Source organism: Bombina bombina, chromosome 6, assembly GCF_027579735.1.
Source record: "Bombina bombina isolate aBomBom1 chromosome 6, aBomBom1.pri, whole genome shotgun sequence".
NCBI classification, from domain to species: domain Eukaryota; kingdom Metazoa; phylum Chordata; class Amphibia; order Anura; family Bombinatoridae; genus Bombina; species Bombina bombina.
The window spans coordinates 1,110,040,595-1,110,064,196 of NC_069504.1; the positions used below are offsets into that span (position 1 = coordinate 1,110,040,595).

Sequence of the window (23,602 nt, forward strand, 5' to 3'; positions counted from 1 at the left end):
CCCTTGGCAACTCTCTTCATGGACTGTGATGCACTGTGTTACCTTGTCATATGTCTCCAATGGGGCTATGGTGGCCCTTGGCAACTCTCTTCATGGACTGTGATGCACTCTGTTACCTTGTCATATGTCTCCAATGGGGCTATGGTGGCCCTTGGCAACTCTCTTCATGGACTGTGATGCACTGTGTTACCTTGTCATATGTCTCCAATGGGGCTATGGTGGCCCTTGGCAACTCTCTTCATGGACTGTGATGCACTGTGTTACCTTGTCATATGTCTCCAATGGGGCTATGGTGGCCCTTGGCAACTCTCTTCATGGACTGTGATGCACTGTGTTACCTTGTCATATGTCTCCAATGGGGATATGGTGGCCCTTGGCAACTCTCTTCATGGACTGTGATGCACTCTGTTACCTTGTCATATGTCTCCAATGGGGCTATGGTGGCCCTTGGCAACTCTCTTCATGGACTGTGATGCACTCTGTTACCTTGTCATATGTCTCCAATGGGGCTATGGTGGCCCTTGGCAACTCTCTTCATGGACTGTGATGCACTCTGTTACCTTGTCATATGGCTCAAATATTCCTTATTTTTACAAGATTATTTCTAAACGTTGTTGATGTTTTCTTACATACTAATAAAACACATGTCATTGCACGATTCTTTGTCCTCATTCTTCATGTTATTTTTTGAAAGCTCTAGTTTATCTTGTTGATCCTTAAAGGGACCTACCAAAAATAATTGTTTTTCAAAAATCATATATGTAAGTGGCCCTTGGCAACTCTCTTCATGGACTGTGATGCACTGTGTTACCTTGTCATATGTCTCCAATGGGGCTATGGTGGCCCTTGGCAACTCTCTTCATGGACTGTGATGCACTGTGTTACCTTGTCATATGTCTCCAATGGGGATATGGTGGCCCTTGGCAACTCTCTTCATGGACTGTGATGCACTGTGTTACCTTGTCATATGTCTCCAATGGGGCTATGGTGGCCCTTGGCAACTCTCTTCATGGACTGTGATGCACTGTGTTACCTTGTCATATGTCTCCAATGGGGATATGGTGGCCCTTGGCAACTCTCTTCATGGACTGTGATGCACTCTGTTACCTTGTCATATGTCTCCAATGGGGCTATGGTGGCCCTTCGCAACTCTCTTCATGGACTGTGATGCACTCTGTTACCTTGTCATATGTCTCCAATGGGGCTATGGTGGCCCTTGGCAACTCTCTTCATGGACTGTGATGCACTGTGTTACCTTGTCATATGTCTCCAATGGGGATATGGTGGCCCTTGGCAACTCTCTTCATGGACTGTGATGCACTCTGTTACCTTGTCATATGTCTCCAATGGGGCTATGGTGGCCCTTGGCAACTCTCTTCATGGACTGTGATGCACTCTGTTACCTTGTCATATGTCTCCAATGGGGCTATGGTGGCCCTTGGCAACTCTCTTCATGGACTGTGATGCACTCTGTTACCTTGTCATATGGCTCAAATATTCCTTATTTTTACAAGATTATTTCTAAACGTTGTTGATGTTTTCTTACATACTAATAAAAGACATGTCATTGCACGATTCTTTGTCCTCATTCTTCATGTTATTTTTTGAAAGCTCTAGTTTATCTTGTTGATCCTTAAAGGGACCTACCAAAAATAATTGTTTTTCAAAAATCATATATGTAAGTGGCCCTTGGCAACTCTCTTCATGGACTGTGATGCACTGTGTTACCTTGTCATATGTCTCCAATGGGGCTATGGTGGCCCTTGGCAACTCTCTTCATGGACTGTGATGCACTGTGTTACCTTGTCATATGTCTCCAATGGGGATATGGTGGCCCTTGGCAACTCTCTTCATGGACTGTGATGCACTGTGTTACCTTGTCATATGTCTCCAATGGGGCTATGGTGGCCCTTGGCAACTCTCTTCATGGACTGTGATGCACTGTGTTACCTTGTCATATGTCTCCAATGGGGATATGGTGGCCCTTGGCAACTCTCTTCATGGACTGTGATGCACTCTGTTACCTTGTCATATGTCTCCAATGGGGCTATGGTGGCCCTTCGCAACTCTCTTCATGGACTGTGATGCACTCTGTTACCTTGTCATATGTCTCCAATGGGGCTATGGTGGCCCTTGGCAACTCTCTTCATGGACTGTGATGCACTGTGTTACCTTGTCATATGTCTCCAATGGGGCTATGGTGGCCCTTGGCAACTCTCTTCATGGACTGTGATGCACTGTGTTACCTTGTCATATGTCTCCAATGGGGATATGGTGGCCCTTGGCAACTCTCTTCATGGACTGTGATGCACTGTGTTACCTTGTCATATGTCTCCAATGGGGCTATGGTGGCCCTTGGCAACTCTCTTCATGGACTGTGATGCACTGTGTTACCTTGTCATATGTCTCCAATGGGGATATGGTGGCCCTTGGCAACTCTCTTCATGGACTGTGATGCACTCTGTTACCTTGTCATATGTCTCCAATGGGGCTATGGTGGCCCTTGGCAACTCTCTTCATGGACTGTGATGCACTCTGTTACCTTGTCATATGTCTCCAATGGGGCTATGGTGGCCCTTGGCAACTCTCTTCATGGACTGTGATGCACTCTGTTACCTTGTCATATGGCTCAAATATTCCTTATTTTTACAAGATTATTTCTAAACGTTGTTGATGTTTTCTTACATACTAATAAAAGACATGTCATTGCACGATTCTTTGTCCTCATTCTTCATGTTATTTTTTGAAAGCTCTAGTTTATCTTGTTGATCCTTAAAGGGACCTACCAAAAATAATTGTTTTTCAAAAATCATATATGTAAGACAATTGTAAATGACTTTAAGATTAACATCTCTAATGTAATCTTATTATTTGTCTTTATATATTTTTCTCAAAACTTTATCATTGCATGATTATGATTAGCACAGTAATTGTTTGGTATATGTATATATAGATTGTTATTTGTGTATATATGTATATTTCAATTTTCACATCCATGTGTGTATTTAGAAACTCTGCATGAATTGATGCACCTTTAACAAATGATCTGAGGATTGATACAATGATATAATCCCTGTAAAGTGTTCATTTTATTGAAATAGTATTGTCTATGTGTATCCTCTTTTTAAAAACAAAATAATGTCCCTTTAAGTGATGGTGAGCACAATTGTTAATGAATGTATTTCCATTTCCAAAGCGTTTTTGTCCTTTTTACATGAACAAGGACATATAATCTTATTAATAAACAATCTTATTGTAATGTTGACAGCACATGTATTTCATTTTCAATTCTATCTTATTGTAAAAGTGTAACCGAATAAATCTCTGTGTGTAATGCAAATATTTTAGATGATGAATATTTTTTAACATATATGTTAACAAAATACTTCTCCTCCCATATATGGCTATAGGTAGGCTGACCATATTTAAACTTGAATAAATGACACGTTTAATCAATCCATGTATAATTATTGTTATTCCAAAACAATCAAAACAAATCTTAAAACATCAATGGCATATGTATTTCTCATGTGTATCTTTTAAATGTTAAAGATATACACCATAGCTATAGTTCAAGGGACAGTCAAGTCCGAAAAGATGATTCATGATTTTGTGACATTCCTAGATAGCAATCTAGACACATACTAGTTCCTAAAATATAAATACGTTTCTTGGTGATATGCCAAGCTGTCAACTGAGTCCTTGTATTGGCTGCGGTTTTTCAGCGATCTCGGATGCGCCATGTTGCTTAAGACGTCACCTGCCAGGCTGTCCAATGATTCCTTGTATTGACTGACGTTCTTACGTGATCAAGAATGTGCCTTTTATTGGATGGCGTTTTGACGCGATCAAGGATGCGCCTTTTTTTTTTGGGCGTTCTTACGTGATCAAGAATGTGCCTTTTATTGGATGGCGTTCTTACGTGATCAAGGAAGCGCCATGTTAAGACGTCACATGCAAAGGTAAAAAAACGTCTGATTGGATTACGTAGTCCCGCAATATTTGTTTGTGCACGTTAAACACGTTTGTGACTGCAGCCAATTTTAAAAACCTTGTGAATATGTATTATTTGCATCATGTTACATTGTTGACCCGTAGCTGATAAAGACCACCACATTCTCTTTTGCTGGATGTCTGGTTGAATAAACGAACGAAAGCAAAATGTTTTCATGCATATGATATTTCGAGGCAAGTGCAAATCTCTATAGTCCATGTTGTTTAATATGTTTGTCAACAATATGTTCCTTTTTCAGAAAAATGACTGTTGTGTTTAATGTTAAAGATATCTAATTAATAAATATGCGCTATTGTGTTAGAATAAAGTAATCAATATGCATTTAGCTTTATCATATGCTAAATATATGATGCCGACTTCTTCTAAATGTAATTTCGTTGTATATTTTATTAAAGGTTCATTAGACACTCACATTATAAATGAAATCTTTTAATTTGGTCTCTAGTTAGATAGTCCATTGTTTAACAAATACACGTTTCATTTTGCTTCTGTTCAAATAAAATGTAATTAATTATCAGACTCCTCGCCAAGCCTCTAAGTTTCATGTGAGTACCATCTCCAGCTTTCTCCTGTTTTGTGTATGATGGTGTATTGTCTTGTTTTACGGTTGTAATGGGGGTTCATCTATATTTTCAATAGAGCTAACCCGATTTTCTTTGAAAGTGTTTGAAGCTTTGTAATATTGATATCAGTATATGTTAATCTTGTTGTTTCTAGTAGTGTCTATTACATACAGTTCTGTTAAAAATATAGTATACTGTCCCTTTAATGCAAATGTTGATTTTTGTATCATGTATGAGTTCCACATTGGTTAATCTTCCAATATATTATTGTTAGCATATTTTCACCCCCCACTCCTAAAAGGACTTTAAACCATATTCATTGTTAAAACAAATGTCTTTCTAAAAACAAATTAACACAATAATGTCTCTTTAAGAAAATAGACTTTATTTAACACGTCAATATAAATCTGATTTCAATATTTATTGTTTGAACAAGTACATGTAGATATACCAACAAGCTTCAAATATATGTTAGCATATGTAATTTTGTTAAAGGGACAGTTTAGAAAACAAATAATGTTTTGCATTATTCTAAAAGTCAATTTTGTAATATCAATGATATCAAATGTTTCTCACCAATTAATCATTTGTCTGTGTTTATTTAAATTTGCTAGCTAAACCTATGAGGTTCATGTGCTCATTTCTTCGAGCTTGAAGAGTGCATGTAATCATTATGCAATTTGACCACTAGAGGGCATTTGGATAGCATTTGTATATGTAAAACCTTGTGCTCATACAGCATATTATTTACCATGTATTGATCATTGATATCTAAAATGTTGTTATGTCAGAACAACAAATAAGTGGTCATTTTTCATAGTCATAGATACAAGGGTAAGCACATAATATAATTTATGCTTACCTGATAAATTCATTTCTCCTGTAGTGTAGTCAGTCCACGGGTCATCCATTACTTATGGGATTATAACTCCTCCCCAACAGGAAGTGCAAGAGGATCACCCAAGCAGAGCTGCTATATAGCTCCTCCCCTCTACGTCATATCCAGTCATTCGACCGAAACCATACGAGAAAGGAGAAACTATAGGGTGCAGTGGTGACTGGAGTTTAATTAAAATTTAGACCTGCCGTAAAAACAGGGCGGGCCGTGGACTGACTACACTACAGGAGAAATGAATTTATCAGGTAAGCATAAATTATATTTTCTCCTGTTAAGTGTAGTCAGTCCACGGGTCATCCATTACTTATGGGATACCAATACCAAAGCTAAAAGTACACGGATGACGGGAGGGACAGGCAGGATCTTTACACGGAAGGAACCACTGCCTGTAGAACCTTTCTCCCAAAAACAGCCCCCGAAGAAGCAAAAGTGTCAAATTTGTAAAATTTTGAAAAAGTGTGAAGTGTAGACCAAGTTGCAGCCTTGCAAATCTGTTCAACAGAGGCCTCATTCTTAAAGGCCCAAGTGGAAGCCACAGCTCTAGTAGAATGAGCTGTAATCCTTTCAGGAGGCTGCTGTCCAGCAGTCTCATAGGCTAAACGTATTATGCTACGAAGCCAAAAAGAGAGAGAGGTAGCCAAAGCTTTTTGACCTCTCCTCTGTCCAGAATAAACGACAAACAGGGAAGAAGTTTGACAAAAATCTTTAGTTGCCTGCAAATAAAATTTCAGGGCACGGACGACGTCCAGATTGTGCAAAAGTCGTTCCTTCTTTGAAGAAGGGTTAGGGCACAATGATGGAACAACAATCTCTTGATTGATATTCTTGTTAGTGACTACCTTAGGTAAGAACCCAGGTTTAGTACGCAGAACTACCTTGTCTGAATGAAAAATCAGATAAGGAGAATCACAATGTAAGGCCGATAACTCAGAGACTCTTCGAGCCGAGAAAATAGCCATTAAAAACAGAACTTTCCAAGATAACAGCTTGATATCGATGGAATGAAGGGGTTCAAATGGAACACCTTGCAGAACGTTAAGAACTAAGTTTAAGCTCCACGGCGGAGCAACAGTCTTAAACACAGGCTTAATCCTAGCCAAAGCCTGACAAAAAGCCTGAACGTCTGGAACTCCTGCCAGACGTTTGTGTAAAAGGATAGACAGAGCTGAAATCTGTCCCTTTAACGAACTAGCAGATAAACCCTTTTCTAAACCCTCTTGTAGAAAAGACAATATCCTAGGAATCCTAACCTTACTCCATGAGTAACTCTTGGATTCGCACCAATATAAGTATTTACGCCATATTTTATGGTAAATTTTCCTGGTAACAGGTTTCCTAGCCTGTATTAAGGTATCAATCACTGACTCCGAGAATCCACGCTTTGATAGAATCAAGCGTTCAATCTCCATGCAGTCAGCCTCAGAGAAATTAGATTTGGATGTTTGAAAGGACCCTGAATCAGAAGGTCCTGTCTCAGAGGCAGAGACCATGGTGGACAGGACGACATGTCCACTAGATCTGCATACCAGGTCCTGCGTGGCCACGCAGGCGCTATTAGAATCACCGATGCTCTCTCCTGTTTGATCCTGGCAATCAATCGAGGAAGCATCGGGAAAGGTGGAAACACATAAGCCATGTTGAAGACCCAAGGTGCTGTCAGAGCATCTATCAGCACCGCTCCCGGGTCCCTGGACCTGGATCCGTAACAAGGAAGCTTGGCGTTCTGGCGAGACGCCATGAGATCCAGATCTGGTTTGCCCCAATGATGAAGCAGTTGGGCAAACACCTCCGGATGAAGTTCCCACTCCCCCGGATGAAAGGTCTGGCGACTTAGAAAATCCGCCTCCCAGTTCTCCACGCCTGGGATGTGGATCGCTGACAGGTGGCAAGAGTGAGACTCTGCCCAGCGAATTATCTTTGAGACTTCCATCATCGCTAGGGAACTCCTTGTTCCTCCTTGATGGTTGATGTAAGCCACAGTCGTGATGTTGTCCGACTGAAACCTGATGAACCTCAGAGTTGCTAACTGAGGCCAAGCCAGAAGAGCATTGAAAATTGCTCTTAATTCCAGAATGTTTATTGGAAGGAGTCTCTCCTCCTGAGTCCATGATCCCTGAGCCTTCAGGGAATTCCAGACTGCGCCCCAACCTAGAAGGCTGGCGTCTGTTGTTACAATCGTCCAATCTGGCCTGCGGAAGGGCATCCCCTTGGACAGATGTGGCCGAGAAAGCCACCATAGAAGAGAATCTCTGGTCTCTTGATCCAGATTTAGCAGAGGGGACAAATCTGAGTAATCCCCATTCCACTGACTTAGCATGCACAATTGCAGCGGTCTGAGATGCAGACGCGCAAATGGTACTATGTCCATTGCCGCTACCATTAAGCCGATTACCTCCATGCACTGAGCCACTGACGGGTGTTGAATGGAATGAAGGACACGGCAAGCATTTAGAAGTTTTGATAACCTGTCCTCCGTCAGGTAAATTTTCATTTCTACAGAATCTATAAGAGTCCCTAGAAAGGGAACTCTTGTGAGTGGCAATAGAGAACTCTTTTCTACGTTCACCTTCCACCCATGCGACCTTAGAAATGCCAGAACTAACTCTGTATGAGACTTGGCAGTTTGGAAACTTGACGCTTGTATCAGAATGTCGTCTAGGTACGGAGCTACCGCTATGCCTCGCGGTCTTAGTACCGCCAGAAGAGAGCCCAGAACCTTTGTAAAGATTCTTGGAGCCGTAGCTAACCCGAAGGGAAGAGCTACAAACTGGTAATGCCTGTTTAGGAAGGCAAATCTTAGATACTGGTAATGATCCTTGTGAATCGGTATGTGAAGGTAGGCATCCTTTAAATCCACTGTGGTCATGTACTGACCCTCTTGGATCATGGGTAAGATGGTTCGAATAGTTTCCATTTTGAACGATGGAACTCTTAGGAATTTGTTTAGGATCTTTAAGTCCAAGATTGGTCTGAAGGTTCCCTCTTTTTTGGGAACCACAAACAGATTTGAATAGAATCCTTGTCCGTGTTCCGACCGCGGAACTGGGTGGATCACTCCCATTAGTAAGAGGTCTTGTACACAGCGTAGAAACGCCTCTTTCTTTATCTGGTTTGCTGATAACCTTGAAAGATGAAATCTCCCTTGTGGAGGAGAAGCTTTGAAGTCCAGAAGATATCCCTGAGATATGATTTCCAACGCCCAGGGATCCTGGACATCTCTTACCCAAGCCTGGGCAAAGAGAGAAAGTCTGCCCCCCACTATATCCGTTTCCGGATCGGGGGCCCTCACTTCATGCTGTCTTAGGGGCAGCAGCAGGTTTTCTGGCCTGCTTGCCCTTGTTCCAGGACTGGTTAGGTTTCCAGCCCTGTCTGTAGCGAGCAACAGTTCCTTCCTGTCTTGGAGCGGAGGAAGTTGATGCTGCTCCTGCCTTGAAGTTACGAAAGGCACGAAAATTAGACTGTTTAGCCTTTGGTTTGGCCCTGTCTTGAGGCAGGGCATGGCCCTTACCTCCAGTAATGTCAGCGATAATTTCTTTCAAGCCGGGCCCGAATAATGTCTGCCCTTTGAAAGGAATATTAAGCAATTTAGATTTAGAAGTCACATCAGCTGACCAGGATTTAAGCCACAGCGCTCTGCGCGCTTGAATGGCGAATCCGGAGTTCTTAGCCGTAAGTTTGGTTAAGTGTACTACGGCATCAGAAATAAATGAATTAGCTAGCTTAAGGGCTTTAAGCTTGTTCATAATCTCATCCAATGGAGCTGTGCTAAGGGTCTCTTCCAGAGACTCAAACCAGAATGCCGCCGCAGCAGTGACAGGCGCGATGCATGCAAGGGGTTGTAATATAAAACATTGCTGAACAAACATTTTCTTAAGGTAACCCTCTAACTTTTTATCCATTGGATCTGAAAAATCACAGCTATCCTCCACCGGGATAGTGGTGCGCTTAGCCAGAGTAGAAACTGCTCCCTCCACCTTAGGGACCGTCTGCCATAGGTCGCGTGTGGTGGCGTCTATTGGAAACATTTTTCTAAATATAGGAGGGGGTGAAAAGGGCACACCGGGTCTATCCCACTCCTTGTTAATAATTTCTGTAAGCCTTTTAGGTATAGGAAAAACGTCAGTACACGCCGGTACCGCTAAATATTTATCCAGCCTACATACTTTCTCTGGAATTGCAACCGTGTTACAATCATTCAGAGCCGCTAATACCTCCCCTAGTAATACACGGAGGTTCTCAAGCTTAAATTTAAAATTTGAAATCTCTGAATCCAGTTTACTTGGATCAGATCCGTCACCCACAGAATGAAGCTCTCCGTCCTCATGTTCTGCAAATTGTGACGCAGTATCAGACATGGCTCTACTATTATCAGCGCACTCTGTTCTTACCCCAGAGTGATCGCGTTTACCTCTTAATTCTGGCAATTTAGATAGTACTTCAGTCATAACATTAGCCATGTCTTGCAAAGTGATTTGTATGGGCCGCCCTGATGTACTTGGCGCCACAATATCACGCACCTCCTGAGCGGGAGGCGAAGGTACTGACACGTGAGGAGAGTTAGTCGGCATAACTTCCCCCTCGTTGTCTGGTGATATTTTTTTAACATATAAAGTTTGACTTTTATTCAAAGTAACATCTATACATTGAGTGCACAAATTTCTATTGGGCTCCACATTGGCCTTTAAACATAGTGAACAAACAGATTCATCTGTGTCAGACATGTTTAAACAGACTAGCAATAACACTAGCAAGCTTGGAAAAAACTTTTAAATAAATTTACAAGCTATATAAAAAACGCTACTGCGCCTTTAAGAAACATAAAAATGTGACACAGTTGAATTAACAATGAACCAAATATGTTAAAACAACCAAATTTTAACAGAAAATGTATAAAGTTAGCAGAGGATTGCACCCACCAGCAAAAGGATGATTAACCCCTTAATACCCAAAATGGATAACAGTTGAAATAATAAACGTTTTTATCACAGTCAAACACACTGTCACAGGTCTGCTGTGACTGATTACCTCCCTCAAAACTAATTTTGGAGACCCCTGGGCTCTGTAGAGACGTCCTGGATCATGGAGGAAGAAATAGGAAGACTGTGACTAAATTTTTACTGCGCAATAAAGCTCTAAAATAGGCCCCTCCCACTCATATTACAACAGTGGGGAAGCTCAGTAAACTGTTTTTATGCAGAAAAAAACGACAGCCATGTGGTAAAAATCATGCCCATAAAGTTTTATCACCAAGTACCTCAGAAAAAACGATTAACATGCCAGTAAACATTTTAAAATTGAAAATTATGAAGTGTTATTAATAAGCCTGCTGCTAGTCACTTTCACTGCAGTGCAGGCTCAAATATTACTTTAATATTGACAGTATTTTCTTAGTGAAATTCCATTCCCCAGAAATACCTCAGAGTATACATACATACATATCAGCCTGATACCAGTCGCTACTACTGCATTTAAGGCTGCACTTACATTACATCGCTATTAGCAGTATTTTCTCAGTCAATTCCATTCCTTAGAAAATAATTTACTGCACATACCTCCTTGCAGGTGGGCCCTGCATGCTATCCCCTGTTCTGAAGTTACCTCACTCCTCAGAATGGCCGAGAACAGCAAGTGGATCTTAGTTACGACCGCTAAGATCATAGAAAACTCAGGCAGATTCTTCTTCTAATGCTGCCTGAGAACAAACAACACACTCCGGTGCCGTTTAAAATAACAAACTTTTGATTGAAGAAATAAAAACTAAGTTTAACACACCACAGTCCTCTCACACGTCCTATCTTTAGTTAGGTGCAAGAGAATGACTGGATATGACATAGAGGGGAGGAGCTATATAGCAGCTCTGCTTGGGTGATCCTCTTGCACTTCCTGTTGGGGAGGAGTTATAATCCCATAAGTAATGGATGACCCGTGGACTGACTACACTTAACAGGAGAAAAGTCACACGTATTTCTCCATGTTTTGTTGTTTCCAACTTGATAATGCGTAATACAGTGTTTTCTTTGTAATCAATAATTTTCTGACTGTCCCTTTAAGCTGTGTTATTGGCATTCAAACAGTAATATGCCATCATGGATAATTGTAATGGTAATTTTGTTTGCGATTCGGGAATCAGTTTGGACATCACATCACAGAAACCAATCAATATCATGAACAAGGATAGGTATGTGATGATGTGGTTTTCACACACTTATAACCCACACTCTGCAAACAATCTGCCTCCATGGACCCGGTCCCATAGAAGTAGATTATATACAGAGTGTGGTCCACAAGTGTATGAAAACCACATCATCACATACCTATCCATTACACATTAAATAAAAAAAACATTAAAGATGAAAATAAATACTTACTTCCTCTTCCTTCCCCTCTTCCCACGGGGCTGAGGCTCTGGGAGGGGCAACTGCCGACTCCGAAGAGTTCTCCTTGGAGATGTTGTGGGAAGAGTGGAAGGAAGAGTACTGGGACGACCAAGGTGAGGAGGAGAAGATGGCTGAGGAGGAGAAGATGGCTGAGGAGGAGAAGATGGCTGAAGAGGAGGAGATGGCTGAAGAGGAGGAGATGGCTGAAGAGGAGTAGATGGGCCGGCAGGAGGAGATGGGCCAGCAGCAGGAGGCCCAGCAGCAAGAGGCCCAGCAGCAGGAAGCCCAGCAGCAGGAGGCCCAGCAGCAGGAGGCGGACCAGGAGGCAGACCAGCATGCGCCTCCCGGAAAAAATTGAACATCTCTTGGTGCAGATTAATGATTCTGTTTTGGCCTTGTTCGATTCTATTAAGTATGTTTATTATTTGGTTTTGGCCTTCAAATATTTGATTTTGTCCATCAATAATTCGAGTTCGGCCTTCGATATTTTGTATCCGGGAGTTACGCATCTGGTCTATGTAGTCCAGTAGAACCCGCACCTCCGCTATTTCCTCTTGCTGTGCTTGGCGGGGTACCCGTGCACGGCGGGGTGCCCGTGCACGGCGGTGTGCGGGTCCTTGAGGGGCCTCTGGTTCCGCAGACTCCTCCTCTGCTTCCGGGGCCTCTCCATCTGCTTCCGTGCCCTCTTCGTCACGGGGGGCCTCTTCCCTCCGAAGTGGAAATTCCTCCCCACCACTCTCATCCCGGGGAGATGGATGAGGCTGTATTTCTTGTGCTGCCTCCTCCCCAGACTCTGTATATTAGAAAAAAAAAAAATGTATATATTAGCATATTTGCAAATCAAGCTTTAAATGACTTAGCTTACGATACAATTACAAATGCAGAATCATTAATCCACTTTGAAATCTAACAATCAATACGATTTCCGCATTTTCTAAACCGTGTTTGTGATATCTCTGGTCAATCTGAATGTTTTAGCGTTTGTTTTCAGTCTGTTTAAATGCACACCTAACCTATAGCCTAGATACTGATGTAACCGTAAAGTCATTGTGAATGCGTGTAAACAACGTTATAGCATTAATCTGATCCTTAAAGGGACATGAAACCCAATGTTTTATCTTTCATGATTTAGAAGCATACATTTATAATCAACTTTCTAATGTACTTTTCTTATCTAATTAGCTTCATTCTCTGGATATTCTTTGCTGAAAAGCATATCTAAATATGCTTATAAGATGCTGATTGTTAGCTGAATATAGCTGCCTCCTGTGATTGTTTCACCGTGTGCATGGCTATTTCGTCATTAAAATATATCTCAAGAATGATTCAAATTAGGTTATATAAGTACATTTGAATGTTTTGTCAAATTGTATTCGCTACCTCAATCATGAAAGTAAAGGTTTGCGTATAGTGTCCCTTGAAATACATTCGTATGTGAATTTATTGTTCAATGAGCTTACCGTCAGATGAGAATGGCAGGTTCCCGGTATCAATTCCTCCGATACCGACTACATCCACCTCGGAGATGCTGGGCCGCAACATTTCCTCCCATCGGCAGTACTCTATTTCCAGGGCAGGTCCGCCACCGGTTCCTGCGGAATGTCGGGCCTCCAGGCTTAACTTTTTCTTGAGATCCATCTTACAGTCCCGGTAGCAATGTTTTATCGAATCCAGATCTCTGTTCCGGCCACCCACTGCATTGACTGCATTTCTTATCTCATTCCAGAGCCTCCTCTTGTCAGTCGGGGTAGTCTTCTGGTGCTGCAGCCTCCTATACCTGGCCATATAGGCCTCTACGAGGGCCTCCTTCTCCTCCATCGAAAACCTTGCCTCCCTAGTCGCCTTGGCCTTCCCCTGTGACGATGCCCTCTGTTTCCCGGACTGTGAAGCCCTACTCTGTCCGCCACTGGGCCCAGCCACTTGTTCATCTTGAACCAAGTGGCTGGGTCCACCCACCGCTTCCACCCCCGCTTCCTGCCCCCCTTCCTGCCCCCCTTCCTGCCCTGTTCCTCTCCCCCTCCCTCTCCTCCCCCCTCTACCTCTCCCCTGCCTGCCCTCCATCTGTTCCCTAAACTAAACCCCAAATAATCAAACAAAAAGTGAGTGTGATGAAATGAAAGGGGGTCAAAATAAAGAACTAAAAAGACAAAAAAGTGCTGAAAGTGTGAGAGGGATGTAAAAAAACAAAGAGGGTAAGGAATATTTAAATAAACCAAAAGAAGAAGAAGACTAAAAGGAGGATATGTAAACTAAATGTAACTAGGGGATGGGTATGGGGTATGGGATAAGAGTAAATGGGATGAAAGGGAATGGGACTACAGGGAATGGGGTATGGAGTATAGTATGAGGGGGTATGGGGTATGGAGTGTATGTAGTGTTATTGATAAGTGTATGTATGTATTGAATGTGTTTGCGTGTAAATGTGTTACGTGTACAGAAAAATCACTCGCTCACTAACTCACACTACTACTAATTCTCACTAACACACTACTACTAATTCTCAATAACAAACACTCCCACTAACTCTCACTAACTACCACTAACTCACGCTCCCACTAACAACTCTCACTAACAACTCCCACTCCCACTAACTCACTCACGCTCCCACTAACAGACTCTCTCCCACTCCCACTAACTCCCACTAACTCACTCACGATAACACTAACAACTGACTCTCTCACGCTAACACTAACTCACTCACAATAATGCACCAACTCTCTAATCTTAAACCTCCAATCTCCAAAGACCCACCAGCAACACAGTCAAAGAAGCCCTGCTTGTGTGGTGCTTATATACCCTGTGTAAATGTTTAATGATGTACCAATTTCCGTTGTAAATTGTGTTCAGGTGTGCTTTATTAGCAATTAATATTAGTGCAATGTGTATTAGTTGTGTGAATTTGCGCATGCTCATTTTGAGTTAGTATTTGTGGAATGTGTAGAATGCGATGATGTCATAGTGGTCATTTTCTCTAACATTGTCCAATAGTATTCTTTTTAAATGTGAATTTGCGATGGTGTGTTATTAGTGAAGTGTTGTATATGTATGTTTGTCCTAATATATAGTGATATTGAATGCGATTATTTTTCTAGTGTATGTCTATATTTTTTATTCCTTGTTGTTATTTTGCGAATTTCCGCATCTTAAAGTATATGCGTATTCCCCGTATTAAATTTTATTAAAAATCCCCCCGCTTGTGAATGTGTAATGCTTGTGTGCTTTGTTGATTGATTGTTGTTGTGACATTTGCGGCGTGATGTGGTATGCGTCATATGACCGAGCTGTGCGTATTCTCGCGAGATCGAGTGTTAGGTGAAAAAAGCTATTTTTTTGCTTTTCCATTGATCTCTATGGGAGACTGTCTAACGCGGGCAGGATTCCGCGTGTGACATACACGCGTTAGGAGCATCGTTAGATGGTCTTTTTTGTACTCTAAATACCGGAGTCAAACAATGCCGTGCGTTAGACATAAAACACGCGTGGCGTTAGCAACCCATCTACCGCCAAACTCCAAATCTAGCCGTTAGTATCCCTTGTTGAAAAAGAATACGCACATATCCTACACTAGTGGGAGCTAGCTGCTGATTGGTGCCTGCAAACATTTGTCTCTTGTGATTGGCTAACTAGATATGTCCATCTAGCTGCAGTAGTGCAATGCTGTTCCTTCATCAAAGGATAACAAGAAAATAGAGCAAATTTGTATAATTGAAGTAAACTGGAAAGTTGTTTAAAATTGTATGTTTTATACAAATCATGAAAGAAAATGTTGAGGCTTCCTGTCCCTTTAAATTGAAAAGCTTTTTTAAAAAATATAATATCTGAATCATGAAATGTTATTTTTGACTTCCATGTCCCTTTAATGTAATTCTGCTATCGACAAAAAAACCCATTGGGTTTACCCTGAACACTGAATTCTTAACAGCCTGAGCCATCTGTTATATTCTTTAATGTTCTTTATTAGAGGAACAATATAGTGTTAGAATGACACCCTCTAAATTGATTAGCAACACTGTAATGTTATGTGTTTAATCCCCGCAAAGGTTAATCACATAGTTCAAACTGCTGCCTTCTATGGTCTGCACAATATACTGTACACCCAGTGCCATGATACCACGCACCTTCATGACCCTATCTTTATGCTTAGTCTAAACATTTTTGAAGTAATATACAACAAAATAGCTGCAATTTTTGGCAAAGGGACTAAAATGTATGCATACTTTAGTCCTGATTGTAGTCAAACTTTAAAGTATTGTAAAAGTTAATAAAACACACACTCATACAACAATCATACCACACACACTCATACAACACAAACACACACTTATACAACAAACACAAACACACACCACACACACTCATACAACACAAACACACACTTATACAACAAACACAAACACACACCACACACACTCATACAACAAACACAAACACACACACACTTATACAACAAACACAAACACACACCACACACACTCATACAACACAAACACACACACACACTTATACAACAAACACAAACACACACCACACACACTCATACAACACAAACACACACTTATACAACAAACACAAACACACACCACACACACTCATACAACACAAACACACACTTATACAACAATCATACCACACACACTCATACAACACAAACACACACTTATACAACAAACACAAACACACACCACACACACTCATACAACACAAACACACACTTATACAACAAACACAAACACACACCACACACACTCATACAACAATCATACCACACACACTGATACAACAATCATACCACACACACTCATACATCACAAACACACACACACACTTATACAACAAACACAAACACACACCACACACACTCATACAACAATCATACCACACACACTGATACAACAATCATACCACACACACTCATACAACACAAACACACACACACACTTATACAACAAACACAAACACACACCACACACACTCATACAACACAAACACACACACACTTATACAACAAACACACACCACACACACTCATACAACACAAACACACACACACTTATACAACAAACACAAACACCCACCACACACACTCATACAACATACACACACACCATACACCACACACACTCATACAACATACACACACACCATACACCACACACACTTTCATACAACACACACACTCATACAACACAAACACTTATACAACACAAACACACACTCATAGAACACACACACACCACACACTCATACAACACACACACACCACACTTACTCTCATACAACACACACACCACACACATTCATACAACATAAACACACACCACACACACTCATACAACATAAACACACAACACACACACTCATACAACACAAACACACACCACACACACTCATACAACATAAACACACAACACACACTCTCATACAACACACACACACACATACAACACAAACAATTATAACACAAACACACACTCATAGAACACACACACACCACACACTCATACAACACACACACACACCACACTTACTCTCATAAAACACACACCACACACACTCATACAACATAAACACACAACACACACACTCATACAACACAAACACACACTCTCATACAACACACACACACTCATACAACACAAACAATTATAACACAAACACACACTCATAGAACACACACACACCACACTCATACAACACACACACACCACACTTACTCTCATACAACACACACACCACACACACTCATACAACATAAACACACAACACACACACTCATACAACACAAACACACACTCTCATACAACACACACACACTCATACAACACAAACAATTATAACACAAACACACACTCATAGAACACACACACACACCACACACTCATACAACACACACACACCACACACTCATACAACACACACACCACACACACTCATACAACATAAACACACAACACACACACTCATACAACACAAACACACACTCTCATACAACACACACACACTCATACAACACAAACAATTATAACACAAACACACACTCATAGAACACACACACCACACACTCATACAACACACACACACCACACTTACTCTCATACAACACACACACACTCATACAACATAAACACATAACACACACTCATACAACACAAACACACACTCTCATACAACACACACACACACTCATACAACACAAACAATTATAACACAAACACACACTCATAGAACACACACACACCACACACTCATACAACACACACACACACCACACTTACTCTCATACAACACACACACCACACACACTCAAGTCGTGACCCAGTAAACATGGTGTTGCGACCCATTAATGGGTCCCGACCCGTGGTTTGAAGAACCCTGCTGTACACAGTGTACACAGTTAGTTCGGCCACAGCCAGGGGTTCCTGGTAGCTGAGTAGGTAGCTCTATACTACTGGATTTCAAACCTGCCCTGAGGCCTCCCCAACATGCGAGATTTTCAGGATTACCTTGGATGAGAGCAGGTAAAATAACCAGGTTTACTAAACAGCTGATTATTTCACCTGTGCTCTAGTTCAGACATCCTCAAAATCTGTCCAGTTAGGGAGGCCTGAAGACAGGCTTGAACAGTGGTTATATACGTGAACTACAGCCGACTAGGGAGTGTAAAAAATAGTGAGCTGTGTGGAGAAGAAACAATACTATAGTATCATACAGTTCATAACAGGAAATTACATCACAGGCAAGTTCACTCTCAATTTTAACAACTTTAGCTGCAAAAAATGTAATAGATATATATCACAAAAACGTTCCTCTTCTGAGATGAGTGGGGCAATGATAAAAAAACAAGTTTGTGTTGCAGTGTTACAAACACGAGACAAAAGGAAGAGTTTCCATGGCTCTTTAACCACTGGGCTGTGAGAGGTCACCAGAACTGTTGCTGCATAACTGATAAAGGGAGAAATACCTTGAAATACTCCGCATTCTTCTAGAGAAAGGAAGCCGTCAGTACTTTGTAGTGAAGGGTCCATGGGCACTGGGGGGTTTAAGACAAATCCAAATAAATATTAATAATAACAATAATAGTATTCCTTATGTTACTTAGATATTATAAAAACAATTTAATGGTAGTGCATTACCCAGCCATCTTAACTTATTGTTACCCATGTGTAGTGCATTACCCAACTCTCTTTACTTACTGGTAACCATGTGTAGTGCATTACCCAACTCTCTTTACTTACTGGTACCCATGTGTAGTGCATTACCCAGCCATCTTAACTTACTGGTACCCATGTGTAGTGCATTACCCAACTCTCTTTACTTACTGGTAACCATGTGTAGTGCATTACCCAACTCTCTTTACTTACTGGTACCCATGTGTAGTGCATTACCCAGCCATCTTAACTTACTGGTACCCATATGTAGTGCATTACCCAGCCATCTTAACTTACTGGTACCCATATGTAGTGCATTACCCAACTCTATTAACTTACTGGTACTCATATGAAGTGCATTACCCAGCCCTCTTAACTTACTGGTAACCATATGTAGTGCATTACCCAACTCTCTTAACGTACTGGTACCCATGTGTAGTGCATTACCCAACTCTCTTAACTTACTGGTACCCATGTGTAGTGCATTACCCAGCCCTTTTAACTTACTGGTACCCATGTGTAGTTCATTACCCAACTCTCTTAACTTACTGGTACCCATGTGTAGTACATTACCCAGCCCTCTTAACTTACTGGTACCCATGTGTAGTGCATTACCAAGCCATCTTAACTTACTGGTACTCATGTGTAGTGCATTACCAAGCCCTCTTAACTTACTGGTACCCATGTGTAGTGCATTACCCAGCCCTCTTAACTTACTGGTACCCATGTGTAGTGCATTACCCAGCCCTCTTAACTTACTGGTACTCATATGAAGTGCATTACCCAGCTCTCTCAACTTACTGGTACCCATATGTAGTGCATTACCCAGCCCTCTTAACTTACTGGTACCCATGTGTAGTGCATTACCCAACTCTTTCAACTTACTGGTACTCATATGAAGTGCATTACCCAGCCCTCTTAACTTACTGGTACCCATGTGTAGTGCATTACCCAGCCCTCTTAACTTACTGGTACCCATGTGTAGTGCATTACCCAACTCTCTTAACTTACTGGTACTCATATGAAGTGCATTACCCCGCCCTCTTTACTTACTGGTACCCATGTGTAGTGTATTACCCAGCCCTCTTAACTTACTGGTACCCATGTGTAGTGCATTATCCAGCCCTCTTAACGTACTGGTACCCATGTGTAGTGCATAACCCAACTCTCTTAACTTACTGGTACTCATATGAAGTGCATTACCCCGCCCTCTTAACTTACTGGTACCCATATGTAGTGCATAACCCAACTCTCTTAACTTACTGTTACCCATGTGTAGTGCATTACCCAACTCTCTTAACTTACTGGTACCCATGTGTAGTGCATTACCCAGCACTCTTAACTTACTGTTGCCCATGTGTAGTGCATTACCCAACTCTCTTAACTTACTGGTACCCATGTGTAGTGAATTACCCAGCCCTCTTAACTTACTGGTACCCATGCGTAGTGCATTACCCAGCCCTCTTAACTTACTGGTACCCATGTGTAGTGCATTACCCAGCCCTCTTAACTTACTGGTACTCATATGTAGTGCATTACCCAACTCTCTTAACTTACTGGTACTTATATGAAGTGCATTACCCAGCCCTCTTAACTTACTGGTACTCATATGTAGTGCATTACCCAGCCCTCTTAACTTACTGGTACCATGAAGTGCATTACCCAGCCCTCTTAACTTACTGGTACCCATGAGTTATGCATTACACATCCCTCTTAATTTACTGGTACCCATGTGTACTGCATTACTTAGCCCTCTTAACTTACTGGTACCCATGTGTAGTGCATTACCCAACTCTCTTAACTTACTGGTACTCATGTGTAGTGCATTACCCAGCGCTCTTAACTTACTGTTACCCATGTGTAGTGCATTACTTAGCCCTCTTAACTTACTGGTACCCATGTGTAGTGCATTACCCAGCCCTCTTAACTTACTGGTACCCATGTGTAGTGCATTACCAGCCCTCTTAACTTACTGGTACCCATGTGTAGTTTATTACCCAGCCCTTTTAACTTACTGGTACCCATGTGTAGTGCATTACCCAGCCCTCTTAACTTACTGGTACCCATGCGTAGTGCATTACCCAACTCTCTTAACTTTCTGGTACCCATGTGTAGTGCATTACCCAGCCCTCTTAACTTACTGGTACCCATGTGTAGTGCATTACCCAGCCCTCTTAACTTACTGGTACCATGAAGTGCATTACCCAGCCCTCTTAACTTACTGGTACCCATGTTTAATGCATTACACATCCCTCTTAATTTACTGGTACCCATGTGTAGTGCATTACTTAGCCCTCTTAACTTACTGGTACCCATGTATAGTGCATTACCCAGCCCTCTTAACTTACTGGTACCCATGTGTAGTGCATTACCAGCCCTCTTAACTTACTGGTACCCATGTGTAGTGCATTACCCAGCCCTCTTAACTTACTGGTACCCATGTGTAGTGCAATACCCAGCCCTCTTAACTTACTGGTACCCATGTGTAGTGCATTACCAGCCCTCTTAACTTACTGGCACCCATGTGTAGTGCATTACCCAGCCCTCTTAACTTACTGGTACCCATGTGTAGTGCATTACCAGCCCTCGTAATTTACTGGTACCCATGTGGACAGCATTACCCAGTCCTTTTAACTTACTGGTACCCATTTTGGATTTCATATTCCTTTAATGCAGATAACTCTTGTGATGCATTTTACTTCTTATAATGTGTTTAAAAAAAACATGAATTATTTGTTTTTTTGCATTTAGTGTCCTTTTTATTTAGAGCAGTGGCAAAAAAAAATGGGGAGAGGGGAATTAGATAGATAGATTTATACATACACTAGTTTAAACAGTTTGAAAGCATAAAGATAATTTGGGCTGCAGTTTAAAAAAGAAAAAATGAAACCCAAACTGTACCAAGCAGTTGAATGAGGACACATAACTTTAATTAGTAAGACACTTCTAACAAGATTAAATTATTGACTAAAAAAGCAAAACAAAATTACTTCTGCCAGCTGCTATAAACTTACTTGTGATAGACCTGTGAGCTTAGATTTCCCAATTAAGGTTCAGAGGACATAACAGATGGTTTAATTATAGCAGACAGAATGTAGCTGAAACAGGACTTACCTTAAATAAAACTACCCTCGTGATGTGTACAGAATTGACTGTTTAGCTGTAAATGTATGTGTATTTATATATGTGTCTCTGATGTATATAGAGAAAGAGCAGATTATTGTCAGTAAAATGCTGTAAGACCACTTCCCCATCCGGTACTTTCATAGCTATACAAGTGATGATGACGCTGAAGCTGTGGTTCATGTAATTTTTTAACTTCCTCATTTAAACCTGTAGGAACCAGCAGTAAAGGTCTCTTCTGGAACAATAGCTGCAGACTGTAACAATGTGCTTATCACGTGAACACTCCTGAGGCTACCTTTGTATGCTCTCATGATAAGAAACAATGGGCCTGAATCTCAAAAGCCCTCTGCTAAGTTGATCCTCCAGCACTGTGAGATCCATCACAAGATTCTGCAAAGGCAAATGTTGATGTATTCCTCTAGGGGCGTTCTTTGACTTTCTGTTTGTGAAGGAGAGACAAGCAGAGTATAATATAGCACTGCATGACATGAGAGTTTTGTTATATTTACACTTTGTGCGTTTGTATTTTATTTACTTTAGATTTTGTCCTTTAAGTTTAAAATATATTAGGCTTAAACGTTCTGCTTGGTGTTTTAATGCATTTAGAGTTTGTATACAACAGCGTATTTAGGAATATGATTCATGCAAATTCTGATTGTACAATGCATGTTTCTGAGCCACTTTAATAAATTATGATTATACTGTTTATCTTTTATAAATTGCATTGCATGTTGTATTTTTTTCTGTAAAATAAGCGCTCCTGGGGTGTGCCTCTCACAAATCTCATTATATTCTTTAAAGGGACACTGAACACAAATTGTTTCTTTCGTGATAGATAGACAGATAGAGCATCCGATTTTAAGCAACTTTCTAATTTACTTCTATTATCAATTTTTCTTCGTTCTCTTGCTATCTTTATTTCAAAAAGAAGGCATTTAAGCTAAGGAGCCAGCAAATTTTTGGTTTAGTACCATGGACAGCACTTGTTTATTGGTGCTGTCCAATCATCAAGGATAACCCAGGTTGTTCACCAAAAATGCACCGGCATCTAAACTTACATTCTTGCTTTTCAAATAAACATGCCAAGAGAATGAAGAAAATTTGATAATAGGAGTAAATTAGAAAGTTGCCTAAAATTGCATGCTCTATCTGAATCACGAAAGAAAATTTTTTGGTTCAGTGTCCCTTTAACCCCTTAACGACCAACGACATATGGGGAACATCCTGCAAAAAATGCAGTTAACGACCAAGGACGTACCCCGTACGTCATTGGTCTTTGAAAGCGGTGGAAGCGATCCTGATCGCTTCCAGTCGCTTTCATGTTATTGCAGTGATGCCTCGATATTGAGGCATTCTGCAATAACATTTTCTAGCAGTCCGAGGCAGAGAGAGCCACTCTGTGGCCCTCTCTGCATCAGCCATCGATGGCTGTGATCATTGGTGGGTGGGAGCTGGATGCGGGGAGGCGGTTGGGC

The 23,602-nt window shown here is 41.3% G+C and overlaps 1 protein-coding gene across 1 annotated transcript in view; it reads right to left on the reverse strand.

The window, feature by feature from the left end:
* The window catches only part of PARVG (parvin gamma), a 215,340-nt gene extending 193,122 nt beyond the window's left edge, over positions 1 to 22,218 (reverse strand). The window contains exons 1-2 of the mRNA XM_053719049.1: positions 22,116 to 22,218; positions 18,815 to 18,883 (exon numbers count right to left, since the gene is read on the reverse strand). Of these exons, the coding sequence (XP_053575024.1) occupies positions 18,815 to 18,878 (64 nt within the window). The 5' untranslated portion in view covers positions 18,879 to 18,883; positions 22,116 to 22,218. The remainder of the gene's footprint in view (positions 1 to 18,814; positions 18,884 to 22,115) is intronic.
* Positions 22,219 to 23,602: the final 1,384 nt, after the last annotated feature.